General features: G+C 52.8%; 1 protein-coding gene across 1 annotated transcript; it reads left to right on the forward strand.

Annotated features, from left to right (window-relative positions):
- The first annotated feature begins 476 nt into the window (after positions 1-476).
- On the forward strand, positions 477-18,573 carry NCF4 (neutrophil cytosolic factor 4). Its single transcript, XM_055396087.2, has 10 exons — positions 477-676; positions 6,775-6,859; positions 7,261-7,414; positions 9,599-9,669; positions 12,631-12,758; positions 13,793-13,850; positions 14,526-14,624; positions 16,581-16,711; positions 16,962-17,027; positions 18,200-18,573. The coding sequence occupies exons 1-10, from the start codon at positions 645-647 to the stop codon at positions 18,393-18,395; spliced, it is 1,020 nt and encodes a 339-aa protein (XP_055252062.2). The 5' UTR covers positions 477-644; the 3' UTR covers positions 18,396-18,573.
- Positions 18,574-20,362: the final 1,789 nt, after the last annotated feature.

Genomic DNA, 20,362 nt, shown 5'->3' on the forward strand with positions numbered 1-20,362 from the left:
CCCTCACATTCTAATATGACACAAGTACCTGTGAGCACTAAATTTGTTGGGGGTGCTAGGAAGGCTTCCTGGAGGAGGTGGCATCTGAGTGAGGATTTTGGGAAGGAAGGTGAGGTGGAGGCCCGCACTTCCAGCCTAGGGAATAGGTTGGGTAAAGTCTTGACAGTGAGAGGGTACAGGTTGGGTGTGATGAGTCAGTGGATGTGAAGTGACTCCCCAAGGATGTAAACCCCTCCTGGTGGCTGAGTCAGCACTGAGGCCCAGTCTCTAATGGAGAGCAGGTCTCTGATGCCCAGCCAAGATCTGGCACCAAGAACAGACATCGAGGAAGTCCCCGATGCCCCCCCACCAAAAAATCATTGTACCCCACATACCCAGCGTCAGAGAGTGTGTACTTCCCCAGTTGTGGTACAGCTGCGTGGTGGGGAAGAGGAAGTATGGGCCGCAGGCCAGCCCCAGAGGGCCTGGAGGAGGAGCCTCTTCTAGAGCTGAGAGAAGCTTGGCTGGGGGCCTCCCCAGAGGCAGCTCCTGGGGACTCTTGGGACCATAGCCGAGACACAGGCTAGCTGGAGGGAAGTGAGAGGTGACCTCGGCCTGGGCCTGGTCGTGAGACCCTCCGCCACCCCTCCTCTGGACTGACAGCCATGGCCAGGGCACAGCAGCTTCGGGCTGAGAGGTGAGTGCAGGGGCGCTGCCCGCCTGGAGCTTCTTCACTGTTCCTGGCAGGTCTTGCAGGGCAGAGGCCTACCCTCCTGCAGCTGCTTATCAATGTCAAAAGTTGAGAGGCTGGAGTTGAGTCAGACCCCAAATACTCAGAAATACAGACTCTGAGAACTTTTTCAAGGAAACTCCTAGTAGTGGCTCACTTCCCCCAGGCACGGATGAAGAGCCTGAGGCTCAGAGAGGGAGGGTGACTTTCCCAGGGTCACGCAGGAGTGGGTGGTGGAGTCTGGACGGGAACTCAGGTGTCTGGGGCCCAGGCTGGGCCTCGCTACTCCACACAGTTCAGTAACAGCTTTTCATCTCTGTTCAGGTGGAGGCACAGAATCTGGCTCTTCTCCAGGGCTTGGCTTAAATGTCAGCTCCTTCGAGAAACCTTCCTTAACAGCCCCCTCTGAACACCTGCCCTGTTTCCTTCTTCTGTGTCCTTACTTCTCTGGCATAATAGCCTGTACGCACTCATCTGTTTTCTTTGTCACTCGCTCCGCAATTAGAAGGAAGTCCCGTAGGGTATTTATCTCTTTTGATCATTGCTATATCCCAGGTCCATCTAGTCAAAGCTATGGTTTTTTTCAGTAGTCATGTACAGATGTAAGAGTTGGACTGTAAAAAGTGCTGAGTGCCGAAGAATTGATGCTTTTTCACTGTGGTGCTTTGGGAGTCCCATAGACAGCAAGGAGATCGAAACAGTCAATCCTAGAGGAAATCAACCCTGAATATTTACTGGAAGGACTGATGCTGAAGCTGAATCCACTACTTTGGCCATCTGATGCGAAGAGCCAACTGATTGGAAAAGCCCCTGATGCTGGGAAAGTTTAAGGGCAGGAGAAGAAAGGAGTGGCAGATGAGATGGTTCGATAGCATCACCGACTCAATGGACATGAACTTGAGCAAACTCTGGGAGATAGTGGAGGACAGGGAAGCCTGGTGTGCTGCAGCCCAAGGGGTCTCAAAGAGTCAACATGACTTAGCAACTGAAGAGCAAATATCCCACGATGTGAACAATGCCAGCGCAAGTGCTTAGTAAACGCTGCTGCGCCAGAGAGGGGATGAATGGATGACGGGTGGGTGGATGGGTCTTTGAGCTGGAAAACGTCTCTCGATCATTCTGGCCCAATCCTGTCATTGTATGGGGGAGAAAACTGAGCTCCAAGGGGGATAAAATCTTCACTCAGGGTCACGTGGAGTGAGTGGCAAGGCTGGGGCTCCGAGCATAGCCTTGCCAGGGCCTCACCTCGTTTCTCAGGAGACATTCTCTGAGTTTCCTCAGTAGGCTGGCCTGTGCTCCGAGCTGTGGGGGGACCTGAGGACACAGGGCTTGGCTCCTGCCTTTCTGGATCAGAGCTGCAGATGACATCAGAAAGAGTGTGGTAAAAGCGTGGAAGTGGCTCAGAGGGTCACCAGGGATGGGTCAGGCTGGTCTGACAAAGTGGGCAGCAGAGGGCCCCTGGTGGACTCTGCGGCTAGAAGTGGGAGCTGGGATGGAATTCCTGAATGTCAAATGTCAGAAGGAAGGTACGTGCGTGCACACACATGCACATATGTATATGCATGCACACACACGTATGTGCGTGCACACACACACGTATATGCGTGCACACACACGCACGTATATGCGTGCACACACACGCACGTATATGTGTGCACACACACGCACGTATATGTATATGCGTTGCAGGAGGGGTATAAATGCAAATGCTTGGAGGGTGATTCAGGAATGCCCTTCCAGGGATTTTCCTAGCATTTCAGTGGTTAAGACTCTGCACTTCCACTGCAGGGGGTATGGGTTTGATCTCTGCTCGGAGAGCTAAGATCCCACATGCCGCACGGTGTGGCCAAAAAAAGAAAAAGAATGGTCTTCAAGAGCCACAGAGGGTGGTGCTGGGGGCTGGGGTGAGGTTCAGGAAGGCAGGAGCCAAGCCCTATGTCCTCAGGTCGCCCCACAGATACCAGCTCCTCCAGCCCCCAAGTCCTCAGTGGAGACTGGGCCTGGCATGTAAGTAAACCTGAACCTTCAGGAAATAGCTGCTGTTCGAGGCTGACGGCACCTCCTGTTTCTCAGGGCACGTGGGTCAGAGAGATGATGCCCAGAGCCGAGCCCTCCCTCCTAGTCCTGAAAGCTGTGCTTGCCCTCTGTGGAGGAAAGGTGCCCTTCCCCGCTCTTTCATGGGGCTATGGAGCCGGGCCTGGGGTCTCTCAGTCTCCCTGCACCTGGATGCCTATTTGAAAGTGAGGTCTGCATGCCTGAGGCCAAAGTGGAGGATGTAATGGGAGGGTAGATTTCCGGTAGCAGGACTTTCTAAGGCCTGAGACATCTGAAGGTGGAAAGGCCTGCTGTGGGGGCATTTAGTGCACTTCCCACAAGCATGTTTTGAGCACCTACTGTGTGTGGGAGGCAGGAACCCTGAACTAGCTGCTGCCCCAGGGTCTTTCCACCCGTCACCCATCCCCTCCTGTCCAGGCTTCCCAAATGCACTTGTCATGAAAAATATCAGTCTATGGGCCCTGAGTGGACTTCAGTTCAGAGGGGTTCTGGCTGAGGTCTCCAGGGCCAACTCTTCTAGGGGGACTTGCTGCCCATTTTTTTGCACCCCTGCTTTTGCCCAGTGCAACAACTTCTTGGTTCAGCTCCCTGGCCGCGCCCCGCAGGCAGCCAGGCTGTTCCCACATGGCCCACAGTGGTTGTTTTTGTTGTTGTTTAGTTGCTAAGTCATGTCCGACTCTTTGCAACCCCAAGGACTGTAGTCTGTCAGGCTCCTCTGTCCATGGGATGTCAGGCAAGAATACTGGAGTAGGTTGCCATTTCCTCCTCCAGTGGGTCTTTCCAACCCAGGGATCTAACCCACATTTCCCTTGTCTCCTTCAATTCTCCTACACTGCAGGTGAATTCTTTACCTCTGAGCCACAGCGTCAGGCCACAGTGGACTTGCTGTAAAACAGACACAGGGAGTGGGCTTGCATCTCCCTGGGCACCTACTTTGTGCCAGTGCTGTTCTGGGTACTGGGGATACAGCAGTGAGCAGGATCCCTGCTCTTGTGGGGCATCTCCAGCTGTGCTTGTTACAGATGTGACCTCCAAACCCTCCCGGGATGTAAATACCTCCTTGGGCTCCGTCTCGGAGTGGTGGAGGGGTCAGAGCTCAGAGAGGAGTCTTCCCAAGTCTGCTGACCTTGGCAGTGTCAGAGCAGGAATTCAGGTCTTCATCTTTCACCTGTGCCCTCCCTTCTGTGACACACAGGTATCCCAACATAACCCCTTCCTCGCCCCACCACCCCAAGGCGGTGCACAAGCGTCCTTCCTGAGCAGGCTCTGCCGGTCTCGCTGGCTTCATCCCTTGTAACTTGCCCTTCTTGCACAGTTGAGGCCTCTGCACCCACTCTTTCTCTTGCCTGTTGTCCTGGGTCGACTCCTCTTTACCTGGTGCCACCTCTTCTGGGAAGCCCTCCCTGATCATCCTCAGCCTGAGCACACCTTGCCCTCCTTGCAGGTACGGCATCCTTGCTTCTCTCTCTGATAAACGTCACCCCCATCTTAGAAGTGTCGGCTTGCTGAGTTTTCTTGCCTGCTGCACTGCTGATTCTTCGAGGGGCTTTAGTAATGGCTGGGCTCCTGCTGTAGCTTGAAACATTGCGGGCTTTTCCTTCACAGCTTCTATGATCACTGAAAGTATGTAATTATTTATCTAACTCCTCCAATCAACCATGAAATCCAGGAAGGCAGAGGCCACATCCTAGAGTTCTTAGGACAGTGTCTGAGCTACAGTAGCTGCTAACAATATTATTACTGTTGTTATTATTTTAGATGGGGGACTGATGCTGTGAGGGGCTGGAATTTATCTGAGTTTAACACAGCCAGCTGTTGGGAGCTTGAAACCAGGGCCAGTGTAGCAGTGACTAGGAACAAACTTCTGGAGCCAAATCCCAGTTTTTTACTTTTTTGAACAAGTTCGTTAACCTCTGTGCCTCTGTCTGGAAAAAGGTGACACTGTCTTAGAAGGGCCCTGGTGCTCCGTGTGCTTAGGACATCATCAGCTGTAGTTATATTACCGGTTTCCCTGCAAAGGGCTGTTGCTGCCTCTCCAGTTCCTTCCTGCCCCATTGGCCTCCTATTGAAGGTGAAATAGTCAGGAAATTCACGGTCTCAGGGGAGAAAGTGGACAAGGAAGCTTCTCCCAAGGGTGTTACCACAGGACCCTGTGTGGAAAGTGAGTGGGGAGGCTGCTAACCTGGGAGTGGTGGGGATTTCCTGTGCCTGCCCACTGCCAGCCTGAGTGACCTCCTGTGCCAGCCTCCAGAGTCCTGAGTTAGATCCCTGCAGTCCAGGTCACGTGGGGCCCAGCAGGGGCTGGGACTGGTCTCTGCTGGCTCTGAGGTTCAGGCAGCCCCACTCTCCACTCCCACCCTGTTTCCCAACTGTCGCAACAGGAACACGATTGCTGATGGCTTCTAATTTCCTCATCTGTCTACAAGCAGCTGGACTGGGTGACCCCTAGCTGCTCCTCCTCCCTTGCCTTGGTGTTCCGTTTTCTCTTCCTCCATCCGTCCCTCTCAGTCCCCTCCTCTGCTCACGGATTGCTCTTCCCTGGAGGTTTTAACCACTAGTCACAGGGCAGAAGGTTCTTACCACTCCCACTCCAGCTGGGACCCCCTTCAACTCCACTCCCTGCAGGACTCCAGAGCCACACACCAACTTTTGCGGGACCATGACCTTGGTGCCCCCAGGGCCTCTCAGATTAGCACATCCCAAAATGTGTCCATCAACCCTGTTCCCCTTCCACCCATCCTGGTCACAATACGGGTAATATGTGGGTGTCACTCTTGACACTGCCTTTTCTTTCACCTCTATATCCAAACAGTCCCCAAACCCTGCTGGTCGTAACTCTGGAATGACTCACAAATTAGCAGTATGTCTGTTGGAAATGCAGAAGGCTGCGGAGAACAGAGGAACTGATAGTGGCTGAAACAGAGGTTTATGCTTTCACATAATAAGAAGTTCAGAGGTAGGCCACAACTGGTTCTGCCACTCAGTGACTTCAGGACCAGAGTCTCAGAGATTCCTGTGATCATTCTCACGTTTTTGCCTCATGAATGCCATGTGGCTGCTGCAAGTCCAGAAGTCACATCTGCTTTCCAGGCAGGCAGTTGGGGAAAGAGGAGGAGACCCTACTAACTTTGTCTGTCTCTCTGGATCTTGACAAAAACCCTCTCCCAGAGGCTCCTACAGCAGATTTCCTCTTAGGTCTTTTTGGTCAGAACAGGTCACCTGGCTGCTCCTAGCTGCAAGTGGGTCTGGGAAACAGCAATGGGATTATTATGTCTGGCTCAGGCCCACCTCGTCTCTCAGCTGGACCACGTCAGGCCCTCCCTGTAGTGCTCTGTCCCCCAGTCTCTGCCCTCCTTTTTCTCTCCACGCAGCTGCCCGAGTTGGCCTCCAGTTGCCCCAGTTGGTTCTGGCTTTAGCCAGAACCCTGTTGTGCTTTCGCTTTCTTCGGAAGCTGTCTGTGGCTCCCTGCTGCTTATAAAATTCCTTAGCTCTGTGCAGGAGACCCTCCTCAACCTGGCCTCATCTGCCTGTTCAGACTCTGATCACACCAGACTGCAACCACAATAGACTTGTTCCTCAGGGCCTTAGCACCTGCGTTCACTCTGCCAGGAGGGAGGGCAGGCATTCCCCCGCCCTGGTCCTAACAGGTGGACTCCTATTCATCCTTCTAGACCTGGCTCAAATGTCACCTCCTCTGTGAGGATTTTCCCAACCTGGGTATGATGAACCATCCTCTCTGGGAAGTAGGCGACCCAGGGCCTAGAACAGGGTGTGATAGGCAGGGGTGCTTGATTCCTGAATGAATAATGCAGCCCAAAGTGATTTGCTAGATTCGAGTATGGTTGTTGACATGTGGCTCCGATTCCAGATGCCTGGTCTGTGTCACAGCCTGGCATGTTGAACGGAGAATGCTGGGTACATGGGTTCGCTTGGCACAAGGCCTTGCATCTACCAGCCCCTCAATACTTCAGGATGATAACCAGCATTTCTTCTCCTCCCACCTCCCTCAGCGACTTCGACCAGCTTCCTGACGACATTGCCATCTCAGCCAACATAGCTGACATAGAGGAAAAGAGAGGCTTCACCAGCCACTTTGTAAGAGAGGCCCCTACGCCCTCACCCTCTGACCCTTGACCTCTGACCTCCAGTGCTTTCCTCCCCTAAGTTCTATCCTGCTGGTTCTCACCAGGGCAATCCTACCCTCCAGGGGACGCTTTGCAGTAAATATCTGGGGACAGTTTTAATGACCACAACCCGGGGTGGGGCATCTACTGTGTGGCATCCAGGGATTCTGGTTCATGTCATGCAGGGCCCACGATAGGGAAATACCTCATCCCCAAAGGATACTGAGGTCGAGAAATTCTGATCTAACCCTAGGACCTCTGGACCTCCACCCTCCTCTACCTCTGGCCTGTGAGGCCTCCCCCTCCCGCACCGGTCAGCAAAGCCCCAATTCCTGGCTTGCAAGCTGAGCCTATGGCCTGTGTCCTCCTCAGGTTTTTGTCATCGAGGTGAAGACAAAAGGGGGGTCCAAGTACCTCATCTACCGCCGCTACCGCCAGTTCTACGCCTTACAGAGCAAGCTGGAGGAGCGCTTCGGGCGGGAGAGCAAGACCAGCCCCCTCACCTGTATCCTCCCCACGCTCCCAGGTAGGCAGCAACTGGCTGCCCCAGGTCGGAGCCTGCCGGCTCGCCTCTCCTCCCAGCTCTGTGGGTGCTGTTCGGTGCTTCTGTTTTAGCATAAACCGTTCTATTTTAGTGAAAACTGTTTAATCGATGGCCCCCTCCTGCCAGTCCCAGGCAGCCACCTCTAGCTCTCTGGCCTCGGAACCCTTGACCTCTGAGCCCCCGACCTCCTGTGCTGTACGACCTTCCCAGGTGCTCCGCTTTAGCCATCCACCACCAGGTTTGAGCGCATTAGCCCCGGCCTCTCCTCCTGGAGGCAGGAATCCCCGTGTTCCCCATGTTAAACACAGACTCATCCTCCAGCCCCTCGAGGGGAACTGCCCTGTAACTAATCCTCAGTCCCCCGTGGGTGCTCCTCCTCCCCTGCTCTGCTGGGACACTGTGGGGGTGCTCTCACTGCTGCTTTTGGACGGGCCTCTCACCCCCTGCCTCCTGGCCTTCCACCCCTACTCGGTCCCAACACGCGTCTTGGAAAGGTGCAAACTTCTCGGCTTCTCAAGGCCAGCCTTTGTGAGCCCAGCAGGAGAGAACCCTGCCGGAGTGGGGTGTAGGCTTCATGGGGTGGTCTTGGCTATGCCTGCCCCACCCCACAGGCTGCAAAATACTCCCTGACCTTCCCTTCTTCAAGCTTCAAACCCCGCCTCCAGCTGGGGTTCCTCTGCCTCAGCCAGTGCCTGAGGGTCCCAGCCAGCGGCCAGCCCCAGGGAGGAAACTCACCCGTTCCCTCACCCCAGCCTTTCCCCATCTCTGGGCGGCAGGGAGGAAGGGTCCCTCCTGCTCTCAGCTGACCTCTCCTCCCTGACAGCTTGTCCCTCATGACCCCTGTAGATTCACCTTCTCCTTCATCTGCTGGCTGTCTGCCTAGCTTCACCACAGGTGAAGCATCTTTAAGCAAAAATGTATCCTAAGGGAGCATTCTGGCCAGAAGCCTCTGTGAGCCCAAAGGGCCCTCAAAGATCTCTCCTTCCTTCCACGATAAATCTTGACTTGCTGTCTGACCTTCCCATCTTCTATCCTCTGCTCAACCCGCCAGCCGGGTTCAGCTCTTCCTGCTCTGTGAGTTCCTCTGGGGACAGTGGCCCATGACCTGATCCATGGGTACAACTCAGGCCTCATCTTCCCCGTCCCACTTCTTCCTCTGGGATGCTCTCTCCAAACTTCTGTGGTGCCAGCCTCTCCCAATCCCCTTCCTGTCTCCCGTGGCTCCTCCATCTCCTTACAGAGCCGCCTCCTCTGGTGCTCCTGGGAAGGTGGGCACCCATTGTCCTCACTTTCGTCTTCTCACTCCCCTCCCTTCCTCCTCTCTGCCACCCCGCACAGGCAGTTTGACCTGCATGCCTATGACATTAGTTGCCCTTTACTTGCTACTAATCCCCCAGTTTCTCACTACCCCAGACCTCAGATGCTACCCTCCTGCCACTCCTAGACACCAGTGTGCCTCATGGGCAGTGGACAGCAGGAGCCAGACCTATCTCACGTTTGCCTTCTGGAGGGCTCTCTGAGCGGGTGATTCAGAGCCCCCTGAAGTTCCCAGAGAGAACATTTGTCTTTGATCAGCATCATCAGTTTCCCTTTCCCTACAATCACTCTGTCTTGCTTTCGAGGAAGGATTCACCCATCCACTCCTCAAATATTTACTGGTTTGGCCCTTGTTCTACACCATGGTTCTTTAACCTGGGCAGCATATTAGAAGTACCTTGAGGTTAAAAGATTCTTGATGCCCGTGTTCTACCCCCAGAGATTCTGATTTAAATTCTTCTGGGGTGAGTCCTACACAATGAGATTTTACACACTCCTTAGGCGACATGAATGTACAGCCAGACTTGAGGACCACTGTTCTAGGTGATAAGACTGTAGCTGTGAGCAATGCAAAGATCCTGTTCTCATGGAGCTAAGAATTGTGTGTATGTGTGTGTGTCTGTGTGCGTGTGTAGGAAAAGGCAATAGATAAACAGTTAAGAAAAGTATCAGCTGATGATAGTACAACAGAGAATGCACATTGGATGGTGGCCCCCAGAGTGCCGTGGGCTGATGAGCGGGAGGAGCGCTGAGCTAGTGGGAAGAGTTCCTGCCTCTGGTGGACAGATCTGGGCCCGAAGACAATGCTCTTGGGCCAGATTCCCAGGACAGCTCTTTGTGTTTCCTCAGCCAAAGTCTATGTGGGTGTGAAACAGGAGATTGCCGAGATGCGAATACCTGCCCTCAATGCCTACATGAAGGTAAGGCGGGCTAGGTCACGTGGCTCCTGGGAGGGGACAGGGTGCTGAGCACAGGGAGGGGCCCAGGTACGATCCCTGAGAGTGGCTTTGGGAACTGGGGCTGGCTCTCCTGCTCTGATGGCCTTCATCTTCAATCCTTAAAGGCCAGGCCTGGGGAGAGAAACATAACATGTTCTCAGGGTTCTGGGGAATGGGGCAGAAGCAATGGAGAAGATTCAGGAAGCCACACCTTGAACTGACTAATGGCTGTGCCGAGCCTCCTGGTACAGAAGAGAAGAATAGGATCCAATGCCTGCCCCGAGGTCCCCACTGTCTCATGGGAATACAGACAGATGAAGAATGGCCTGTATAACAGGGGCATGGCAAACCAGGGCCAAGAAGAACAGCTTGTATAACAGGGGCATGGCTAACCAGGGCCCCAGCTTTCTCACATAGCACTTACATATGAACAGGACACAGGCTGGATTTTAGTGGCATCCATGGGCCTTGGATGGATGCCCTTATGTATTCCCCAACCTGTAAACTGTCTGCGTCCTCAGGAGATGGGAGCACAGAGGAAGGAGCATCTTACAGACAGACACAAGGCTGGTTAGGAAAGCCTTACACCAATTAAAGCTGTGCAAGAAATGGATAGCGTTCCTAGGGTAGTGAGCACCCCATCACTAGAGGTATGAAAGACATGGCTTGATGGCAACCTTAAGAAACTGGAGAAGGCAGCCCTCTTCAGAGTCAAGAGGCATCCTCAGAGACAGTGAGATGGCCCCTTCCTCTCCTGCTCTTACGGGAAAAGAGCGCCGAGCTAGGAGTCTCTTTGGTCTTTGCTCTGTCATTCCCTGGGTGATTTAGGGTTAATTGCTCATCCTGTCGAGGTCTCAGTTTTCTTGCCTATGAAATGAGGTGGTGCCCCCAACTTTCTGGTTTCACGGGAGGGGACTGATGTTGAGAAAACGGCATAAAAGTGCTTTGTAAATTGTGAACCTGCCTCCAGAATGTGAGACAGCATGACTCCTAATGGAGTGAGGGGGCAGGAGGCATGCAGAAGCGGAAGGTGGCTGGCTTGCCCCCCCCCTCCCCCAGCGGCTGCAGGAATCCTGGGCTCTGGGTGGAGAACAGGTAGGGTAGGAAGGCACCTGGGCTCCAGCACTGGAGGTGTCTCCCCTCCAGGGGGCGCTGTGACAGCTGCTCCTTCAGGGTGGCTGGCTCCTCCTCTCCTCAGCAGGGCTGGAAGGAGCCAGAGCGAGGAAGGGTGTGGAGCTGGAGCTCTTCACTCTTCACCTGGTCTTGGCAACCAGCAGCCTGGAGAATCTCATCTCTACCTGTCTGTGTCTGAGTGGGTTCCTTGAAGCCAAGAGGTCAATCGGTGCTATGGTAACCGCACCCTGGGCTTGGAACATCCAGAGACGGGGAGCTCATTACCGCTGTCCCTGACCCAGGCTGCTCATCCATTGTTGGACAGCTGTTAGAAAAGCCCGGCTTCCTGTGGCTTCTACTCACTGGTCTCACCTCTGTCCTCATTAAGAATAGGGTTCATGTGATAATGACAATTGCCTGGAACCAAGTGGAGTACAACTAGGAAGTTCTTGATATATCCATGCATTTGTTGGATAAATGGCTTATTTAATTCTCTCAATAACCTGTGAGTTCAGTACTCTTATCCCTATTTTAAAGTGAGGAAATGGAGGCACAGAGAGGTCGAGTTGTCACTCCCTTGGTGTCACAGAGCATTTAGTAAGTAGGATGGGGTTTGAACACATATCTCAGGAGTTTGCTCTTATCCACTGTACCATGCTGGAATAAAAGCAATAGCAACAATGATAACATTCAGCTTGGATGGGGCCCTTGCCAGATGCCTGTTCTAAGTGTTTTGCACGAATTCACTTATTTAGTCCTTCCACAGTCCTACAAGCGAGGTACCCTCACCCCCTTGTATTAATGAACACACAGAGGCCTCCTTGCCCAAGGTCACCTAGATGAGTGGCAGATTCTGCCCCAGGCACAGCCTGGCTCTATCTGTGCCCTTGAGCTCATCTCTGGGTTGCCCTCTCCCATCCTTCCCATAGAACAACCGGCCCTTACCTGGACTCTGAGTTTGCAGTTCCTCTGGGATGGAGTTCCTGGCCTCCTCCCATCCTGCTGTCCCCATGGGGTTTTCTGGGGGGGTTCTGGGTGCCTCTGGAGCTGTAGCACCAAAAGCCAACTGCAGTGCTCCTGGGGCCCTGTGCAGTGAACAGCTTGGAAGGATGACCCTTTCAGGTTCTGGGTGCTCTGCATCTTCACAGCTTGAGGGTCATTGCATCGTGGGTGTTGCAACCAGCATCAGATAATCAATCTCAGCCCTGCCACTTCCTAGCTCTGCTCACTGGCCTGGGCACTTTCCCACTCCGATCCTATAATATGACATACAGTGTCATGAAGCACTGTTTAGGTGGTATTACCACCAGGTGTTGTTAATGTGGTTTATCTGGCAGGTACATTGTCTCATTGTCTCCACATTGTCTCCTTCTGACCTAAGGGATGAGCTGTGGTGACAGACGGCTCTGGGTGACCAGCTCTGTCGCTCACTAGGCTGTGTGGCCCTGGGCAGGTCCCTTCACCTCTCTGACCCTCACTCCCAGGTTACTGTGAGAGGCGGCGAGGTTGCACAGTGTGGCAGTCTGTGCAGCGCCTTAAGAGTCACCACTGCATCGTGTCATCTCTTGTGTCTGGAGGCCTTTGGGTCTTTTCCAAACGAGCTCTTCTCAAGTTAGGTGGTCCCTCCTCACCTTGAACCTGGGGGTAGATCTTGTGACATGTTTCATTCACCCTGTTGAAATTTCAAAACACATCTTGTTTCTTTATTAGGTAGAGAATGCATTAATGGCCGGGGAATAGTGTGTGGCGGGGGGAGTGGGGATGGAGCGACTGGGCTGGGATGCCAAGACTGCGGACCCCCGACCTGTCCTGCCTTCTCCGCAACCGCAGCACCTCCTCAGCCTGCCCATCTGGGTGCTGATGGACGAGGACGTTCGCATCTTCTTCTACCAGTCGTCCTACGACGCGGAGCAGGTGCCTCAGGCGCTCCGGCGGCTCCGCCCGCGCACCCGGAGAGTGTAAGCGATGGGCCCCCGTGCTCCCAGCGGCCCTGGGCCGCTTGCTGCTGACCGGGTGGGCTGTCCTGGAGGCCCCTGCCGCGGAGGCACTGTTTCCCCCGAAAGAAGGCAAGGCATAGAAATTGGTTCTCTTGTCTGAGTCCTCCAGGGTGGTTTGGGTTGTTAGGTAAGCTTGGAAAATCAAGTGTAGGGCCTGGATGGACAGAAAGTGGGTGTGTTTTGATGTGTGACACGCCTGGCCAGAGGACAGGGGCTGTGACGGAAGAGCTTGTTGCCATGGCAACCACTGGCGTTGGCCCGAGGGCGGTGGGTGCTTGGGGCGGGGAGAGTGGGGAAGGGAGGAGGAATGGTTCTGTGTGCAAACATTCTTCCCGTCATCGCCTGGCACGCCTGTCCCTGGTTAGTTTCAGTTCCATAGGGCCGACTGTGGCTCCTGGCGTATCATACTGGCCACCAGGGGACGCTGCTGCTCACTCCCTTATTCTAAAGGGCCCACAGCGCCCTCTGGCCCCTTCTAAGCAGGGGGGAAAATCACCGAAAATTCAAGCCGATGAAATAGAGCTGCTGCAGCTAAGAATCCCGGGACAAGGCTCCTGAGCCCCGCCTGCCCATCCAGCTCCTCCCTCCGTTCCGGCCAGTACCTCTGAGTGTCCTTTCCAAGTCGTGCCTGGCCATTTCCCGCAGGCACCCAGGCAGGTGTGGCCCGAATTCCAGCTGTGTCCCACAGCAGCCCTGGGTCCTGGAGTGGAGCCCAGCACTTTCTGAAGCCCAATTCCTCAGTCGGGAGATTAGGGGTTGAGTGTGGGGAGTAACGGGAAAGAGTTGGCAAGCTATGGCCCTAAGCAAATGTTAATCTGAACCTCTGCTTTCTGGTCCACAGAGTGGGGTGCAGTCCCTCCTCCAGGGCGATGAAAGCTGGGGGTAGCGTGCTGGCACAGAGGAGCAATTGTAGCTGCATCTTTAACTCCTCTGCTGAAGCCCTCCTCTGGGCACAGAAGCAGGAGGGATGACAAACCCCTCTTCTCTCTCCACAGAAAGAGTGACTCGCCACAAGCTGCTGGAATTGACCGCATGGCAGCTCCACGAGCGGAGGTACCTTCCCACCTCACCACTGGGCAGCAGTCCGGCTCCACCTCCAGCCCCTGAGCCCATCCTGCTGGTGCCCGCTGTGTGTCTAGGGTGGGGGCTGGGCACAGGGCGGGGCAGGGGGCGGAGGGAAGGGCCCACAGCCTCAGCTTCAGACACCTGAGAACTGCCAGCCAGAGGAGGGGGCCTGTGATGAGCACTCAGAGGCAGAGGGCACCAGCCAGCATTCATTCAGCAAGCTCAGCCCCGCCTTGGGTACCAAAGCTTCAGAGGTGATTTAGACCAGGCCCTGTCCTCAAGGGTTCACAGCTCCCCAGGGACACACTCTTAAAAATGGGAATTTCAAAACCAATGTGGTCAATGTCCTGGGGACTATGGGGGCACAGGAGTCCCCATTGAGGCCTGGGGGATGGGGAAGTTACCAAGTCCGGGGAGTTTGAGCCCTTCCCTCTCTTGCTCATGCCCCCAGGCTTGGAAAGAGCACCTGCTCTGGAGTCAGGGAGACCTGGGTTCTAAACCTGGCTTCTCCCTAACAAATAGAGTGGAGCATCAGAAAGTCACTCATCCTCCCTGAGCCTCAGGTTCCTCATCTGTTAAATGGGACACTGGAGTTTGTAAAGCAATGTAGTAGGAACTTGGTGAATGTTTCCTCCCTCCTTCCTTACCATATTCTTCTCCCAGGCCCTGTTTGATTTCACTGGGAACAGCAAACATGAGCTGAATTTCAAAGTTGGAGATGTGATCTTCCTTCTCAGTCGGATCAATAAAGACTGGCTGGAGGTAAGTTTGGAGGTGAACATGGAGATTTTGTTGGAGGTGAGTTTGGAGGTGAGCATGGAGGTAAGACTGAAGGTGAGGAGGAAGTGAGGTTGCAGGTGAGTTGGAGGTGAAGTCATTTTGATTCTTTGAGGGATCAGAGAAAGAGGAGGGATCTGAGAAGGCCCTAGGGAAAAAAATGCTGTCCAAAGGTGGTCCTGGAGATCTGGGCAGGTAGATCTGGGAAGCCTGAGGAAATATTGTGTATGTGACTGGAGCAGAAGATTCTGGCACCTACACTTGCCTCTGACCCCATCAGTGGTCACATTAAAGTCAGTTAACCCTCTGAGTTTCATTTCTTGTTCTGTAACAGGGTCTCTCAGCCTGCTCACTCTGCCATTTGGGAGCAGGCAGTTCTCTGTTGGGGGATGCCCTGAGCACTGCGGGGTGTTTAGTGGTCACCTTGGCATCCGTCTGTTAGATGCCAGTAGCACCCCTCCAGCTGCAGCAATCAAGAGAGTCCCCAGACCTCTGGCCCCAGAAGGCAGAATCAGGCCCAGCGGAGACGTGCTGTTTGTAATCGGGTAAAGTTACTCACCACGCAGGGAGTGAGTGAAAGTGAGGAGGGAGACTCACTTGAACCTTAGTGTCTGACGTCACATCCTAGCTGTTTTTAACTAGCTTTGTGACTTTGGGAAACTTACTCAACCCTGTGGTTTCCTCTCCCGTAAATGGAGATAACCCTGGCCGTTTCTTCATAGGTTTCTGGGAAGGGTTGAAGGAGACGCAGCTGTTCGGGGCTAAGCCCATATAGGGCCTGGGTGTGTGGCATCTTGGCCATGCTTTGTCCCTGCCAGCAGCAAGCATGGTCCTTACAGAGGCTCAGAGCACAGCTGGAGATGGAGGGGGTATCACCGGGTGGAAGTCCTGGCCTCATGCAGCCTTTTGGATTAAGTCCTCTTGTTATGAAAGATGCCCTTTTCTTGGGGTTCCTGAAGCGCTGTGTGAAGGAGCTTATGGAACAGGTCCTGAGGCAGGGTCAGCCGCCAGGGGTCCGGGAACCACTGAGGGAAGGGGAGGGTCCCTGGCGCCCAGGGGCTGGAGAGGAGTATGGGCCAACCGTTCATCTCACAATTTGGTTTGATTTTCACCCCAGTCCCGCAGCTCTGTCTCGGGTACTCACGAGCTCTGACAGCCGAAGGGTATTGCTGGGTCATTCTCCAGAAACAGGAAATGTTTGTTGACTTCTTATTTTCTAGAGGGTTCCGTGGGTCAGTATGCTAACTGACTTCTGGCTTCAGATGGACGGCGGGAGGGTTAGGAAAGGAGCCAGAGTACTACCTCAGCCTCAGTTTATATGTCTGTAAAAGAGGCTGGAACAGTATGTCTTCCACAGGGTTATGAAGATTAAGAGAACGGGTGACAAAGCACAGCGATGGCTAGGTCTTGGCTGGAGTTTAGGAGAGAGGCCTGGCTGGAGGGAGATTTCTGGTTGTTTGCTCTAGAGCAGGTGGTGTCCACAGATGAACGAATGCATGAATGGGCCCCGCCTCTAACCCTCTTCCTCCCCTCTCCTGTTTTCCCCCTGGACACCTACCACCATATGACTGCCCATAAAGTTTGTCTGTTTACCTGTGCCTTGTCTGGAGCACAGTGGAAGCTCCAGGGGGAAGGCAGGGATTTCCACCCCTTCTGAGTGCCCGGAGCCTACCCCGTAGCTGGCACTCAAGAAGTAGTCAGATGAAGGGCTGAGTGAGTGAATAAGTGAATGAGATGAAAGAGATTTCCTGATAAATCCAGGTCTTGACCTGTTCAGAAATGGGTGTCTTGGGCTGAACAGCTTGGTGACCTTGCCCACTTTTTCTCTTTCCTCTGCATAAGGGGACCCAGACCTTGTCTGCCTTTCCCCGTCATTATAAATGGGCAGGACCCCAAGACATGGCCCTGCTGCACAGGGCAGTGTTTTCTTTCTTCCCTCAGGGCACTGTCCGGGGAACCACAGGCATCTTCCCAGTGTCCTTTGTGAAGATCCTCAAGGACTTCCCAGAGGAGGAAGACCCCACCAACTGGCTCCGCTGCTACTTCTACGAGGACACCATCAGCACCATCAAGTTGGTGGCCTGCTGAGAGGGCGGGACCTGTCCAGCCTCCCTGCCCCTCCCAACCCCACCCCCCTCTGGGCTCCCAGACCCAAATCAGATCACGTGTCCCCCGACCAAACACACACACCTGAAAGCCTGCAGTGGCTCCCACCATCCTCCAGATAAGCCATACCCCGTCACAAGACTTCAAGGGCTAGCCTCATTCCCGTGTCCCCCTCCTGGCTGGCTGCCTCCTTACCCCTGCCCACTCTCTCCTTAGGGACATTGCAGTGGAGGAGGACCTCAGCAGCACCCCACTCTTCAAGGACTTGCTGGAGCTCATGAGGTGAGGGGCTAGGGTGGGAGGTTCGAGGCGTGTCAGACACCCTGCAGGAGAGAACAGAGGGAGGAACACAGCACATTCAAGGGCTGGGTGTTTTGTATCTATTTCACCTTCTTGTTTTATCCACAGCCCAGCCCTGCAGGGTGGGTATCAGCTTACCACATTAGAGATGAGTTGGGAGGCTGCAGAGAGGTAAAGGGCCTTGCAGTTTGTGGGCTTGGATTTGCTGAAGTTTTTCTAAGTCAAAACCTTGGACTTGGACCCTCCTCCATCAGGGAACCACCACCTCCCAAGACCCAGTTATGAACAGTTGCTTTACAGAATGGAAATGGCATTGTTATAGTCCTGACTGTAAAAGTAATATCTATTCATTATTTTTTTAAAAAGAATGTCAGAAGTTGTGGAAAAGTATAAAGACATGAGATCACCTCATATTTCCCTCCTGTTAGTATCTGCTGTGCATTCAGATCTCTTCAGCTCACACCCCACCTACACCCCACTCCCCGTAATTTCATTATCTAGTTGGCTACAGAGCATTGTTCTGTGGCTGCACCGTTATCTAATGCAGCCATCCCCTTTTGTTGGCATTTAAGTTATCTTCCACTTTTTTATTATACTACTGTGAACAGTGCTGTGATTCGCCTATTTGATGTCTTGCCTGACTATTTCCTTAGGATGATTTTCTAGAAGTGAGGTTTGGGGATCAAGTTCGTAAGTCAGAGAGAGCTTCTGACCCATTTTGTCAGAGTTACCTGTGGAAAGTTTGAATGGCTGTTCACCTGTCTACCTGCACCCAGATCAGACGCTTCCAGTCCTTCCTGAGTTCTTTGTGGTCACACTCAGGGCTGTCTCAGGGGCTTTAGCCTCCTCTACTCTGTGCTCAATAAAACCCACTTCTCTTCCCCATGACAGTTCTTAAGTCTTCAGCACATTATAAGACATTTCAAGCTGTTCCATGAATTTATTGTGGAAGTCCCATTTTCCCCTGGTGGTCTCAGTTTCCCCATCTGTACAATGGGAGATTGGACCACTCGGATGATAGAACCACTGTCCAGCTCTGACCTCTTCCAGTTCTTAGATCTGTCCCTAAATCTCCCTCCATCCCCTCTCCCTGCTTCCACACCTAGGCCTAAAGGCTGCTGGACCTTTCCCAAACCCTGATCTCTCCCACCCAGGCGGGAGTTCCAGAGAGAGGACATCGCCCTCAACTACCAGGATGCTGAGGGGGACCTGGTTCGGCTGCTGTCGGATGAGGACGTGAGGCTCATGGTGAAGCGGGCCCGAGGTCTCCCCTCCCAGAAGCGTCTCTTCCCCTGGAAGCTGCACGTCACCCAGGAGGACAACTACAAGGTCTACAACACGGTCCCCTGAGCCAGTGGTGTCCCTGGGGAAGTGAGGGGACTCCTGGCAAAGAGCCCTCCGAGGGGATTAGGACCAAGAAAGGCTGGGCGTGTGGAACAGACTTCCTGGTTCTGAGTTGGACAGACCTGCTGACCTTGGCTTGTACATTTAGTCTCTGAATTAAATAAACCATTTCATCTCAAAGGGGCAGGCTGAGGAAGAGAATGTCTTTGGAGGAAAGAGAGGAGAGGAAGTAAAAACCCATTCATGAGTATCACTGAGGGATCATCTATATACAGAAGAGGGCCTGGCTTTGAGCCTCTAATCCAGCCACCCACTTGTCCCCTTGTGTGGGGAAACCTGTCCCTTCTGGTCACTCCCTTTTAAACCCTTTCCTAGGAGTAACCACTTGCCTCATGGAAGTCATCTTTCCCTGGGTACCCTCTGGGTCAGGCCAACACCAAGCCCTCTGTGTGACCAAGGTCAGGGGCTTCCTCTGCGCTCTTATTCCTGCTGCACTGCAGAAGGGCAGAGACTGAGTCATCGTGTTGGTGGTCTTCATTGTAAGTAAGGGCTGAAGGGAGGGCGGACTCTGGCCCCTCTGGGGAGGAAAAAGAAGCAGAATGGCAGGATCTCCCTCTGTGAGGGGAAGCCTTTTCTCTCCTAAGCAGCCAAAACATCAATAGGTATCACCTTCAGTAAGACTGCAGGAGGAGCTTGGCAGACCCCTCTTCTCAGTGAAACAAACATTTAGCTGATTAAAAAGTACTAAAAACCAACCGTTGAAAGTTGAGAGGCCCTACTGCTGCAGCACAATGAGACCCTAGATAGCACACACTCTTTGAAGAATCATGAGCCTAATAAGAAGCAGTGGGTTTGCCAATGATCCTCCCATACCACTACCCACCCCTGCTGGAAAAAAAAAAAATCCCATGATAAGACCTGGGGTCAGGTCAACCTCTGGGAGGTTGTTCTGGAATGTAGAGGTAGTGCTACTGTTAGAACGCTGAGGCCCAGGGAGGCTGTGGCATAAAGAGCTTGGACCAGGGGCTCTTGTGCTAGATCAAGGCCTAGGGATAAAGGATGAAGTGATTCTGAAAGAGTGGTATCCCTGCCTCTAAGCAGAAGAAAGTCCCCTCTGGAGTGAAGTGTTCCCAGTTAGGCTGACTGGAGCCACTTGAATTAAAATGCAATAAAATCTCCTAGTCAAAGATCACTGAATCTCTGTCAGTGATAATAAGCAGTGAGAATAAATGATAGCTTTAGACCCCCAGGGTCTGCAGATTATTGAACTGCATGGCTAAAGTGTTCAAAGAAATAAAGGATGAAATCATAAAAATGAATGAACTAAAGTGAATGACCAGGCAGATTTGCAAAAGAGAAATGGTGTATGTATAGGTGTATGTGTGTGTACATCTGTTGAGGCAGAAAAGACAGTGGACGAGTTAAATAGTATCAAAACATTACACACAGGTGATGAGAAAATTAGTGAATTGAAAGATAAAACCAGAAATTACCCAGAATATAATAGAGAGACAAGTAGTTGGAGAGTATAAAGATGGAGTTAAGAGATGTAAACAATAGAATGAGATTTTTTTAAAAAATCAGAATCTCAGTGTGAGAAAATAGAGTGGCAAAGAGGTGATGTTTAAGTAGATGCAGATATAGTATTTCAAAACTGATGAAAAACTTAAATCTATGGATACAAGAAACATGTATGGATAAGGAGGATGAATAAAAAATGGTCATAACTGGCTACAATAGATCAAAACTACAGAACATGGAAGCCCAAGAGAATATGTTAAAAGCAGTTAGAGAAAGTGGAGATCACTACCAAATAACAATTAGAATGAGAAGCAGACTTTTCACTTGTGCCAATGGAAAACAAAACCATTATAATTGTACCTTCAGATTTTTAGAGAAAATAACTTTCAACCTAGAACTTTATGCTCAGTAAAGTCATCTTTCAGTAATGAAGGTGAAAGGACTTCCCTGGT

This window comes from Moschus berezovskii, chromosome 6 (assembly GCF_049115385.1).
Source record: "Moschus berezovskii isolate FMDL1 chromosome 6, NW_MosBer_1.0, whole genome shotgun sequence".
NCBI classification, from domain to species: domain Eukaryota; kingdom Metazoa; phylum Chordata; class Mammalia; order Artiodactyla; family Moschidae; genus Moschus; species Moschus berezovskii.

What these genes read in the sequence shown, in the direction of transcription:
- NCF4 (XM_055396087.2), top strand. Translation starts at nt 645, where the DNA reads ATGGCCAGGGCACAGCAGCTTCGGGCTGAGAG. An exon ending in TCAATAAAGACTGGCTGGAG is followed by an intron (nt 14,625 to 16,580) that starts GTAAGTTTGGAG and finishes TTCTTCCCTCAG; the next exon opens with GGCACTGTCCGGGGAACCAC. An exon ending in GACACCATCAGCACCATCAA is followed by an intron (nt 16,712 to 16,961) that starts GTTGGTGGCCTG and finishes CTCTCTCCTTAG; the next exon opens with GGACATTGCAGTGGAGGAGG.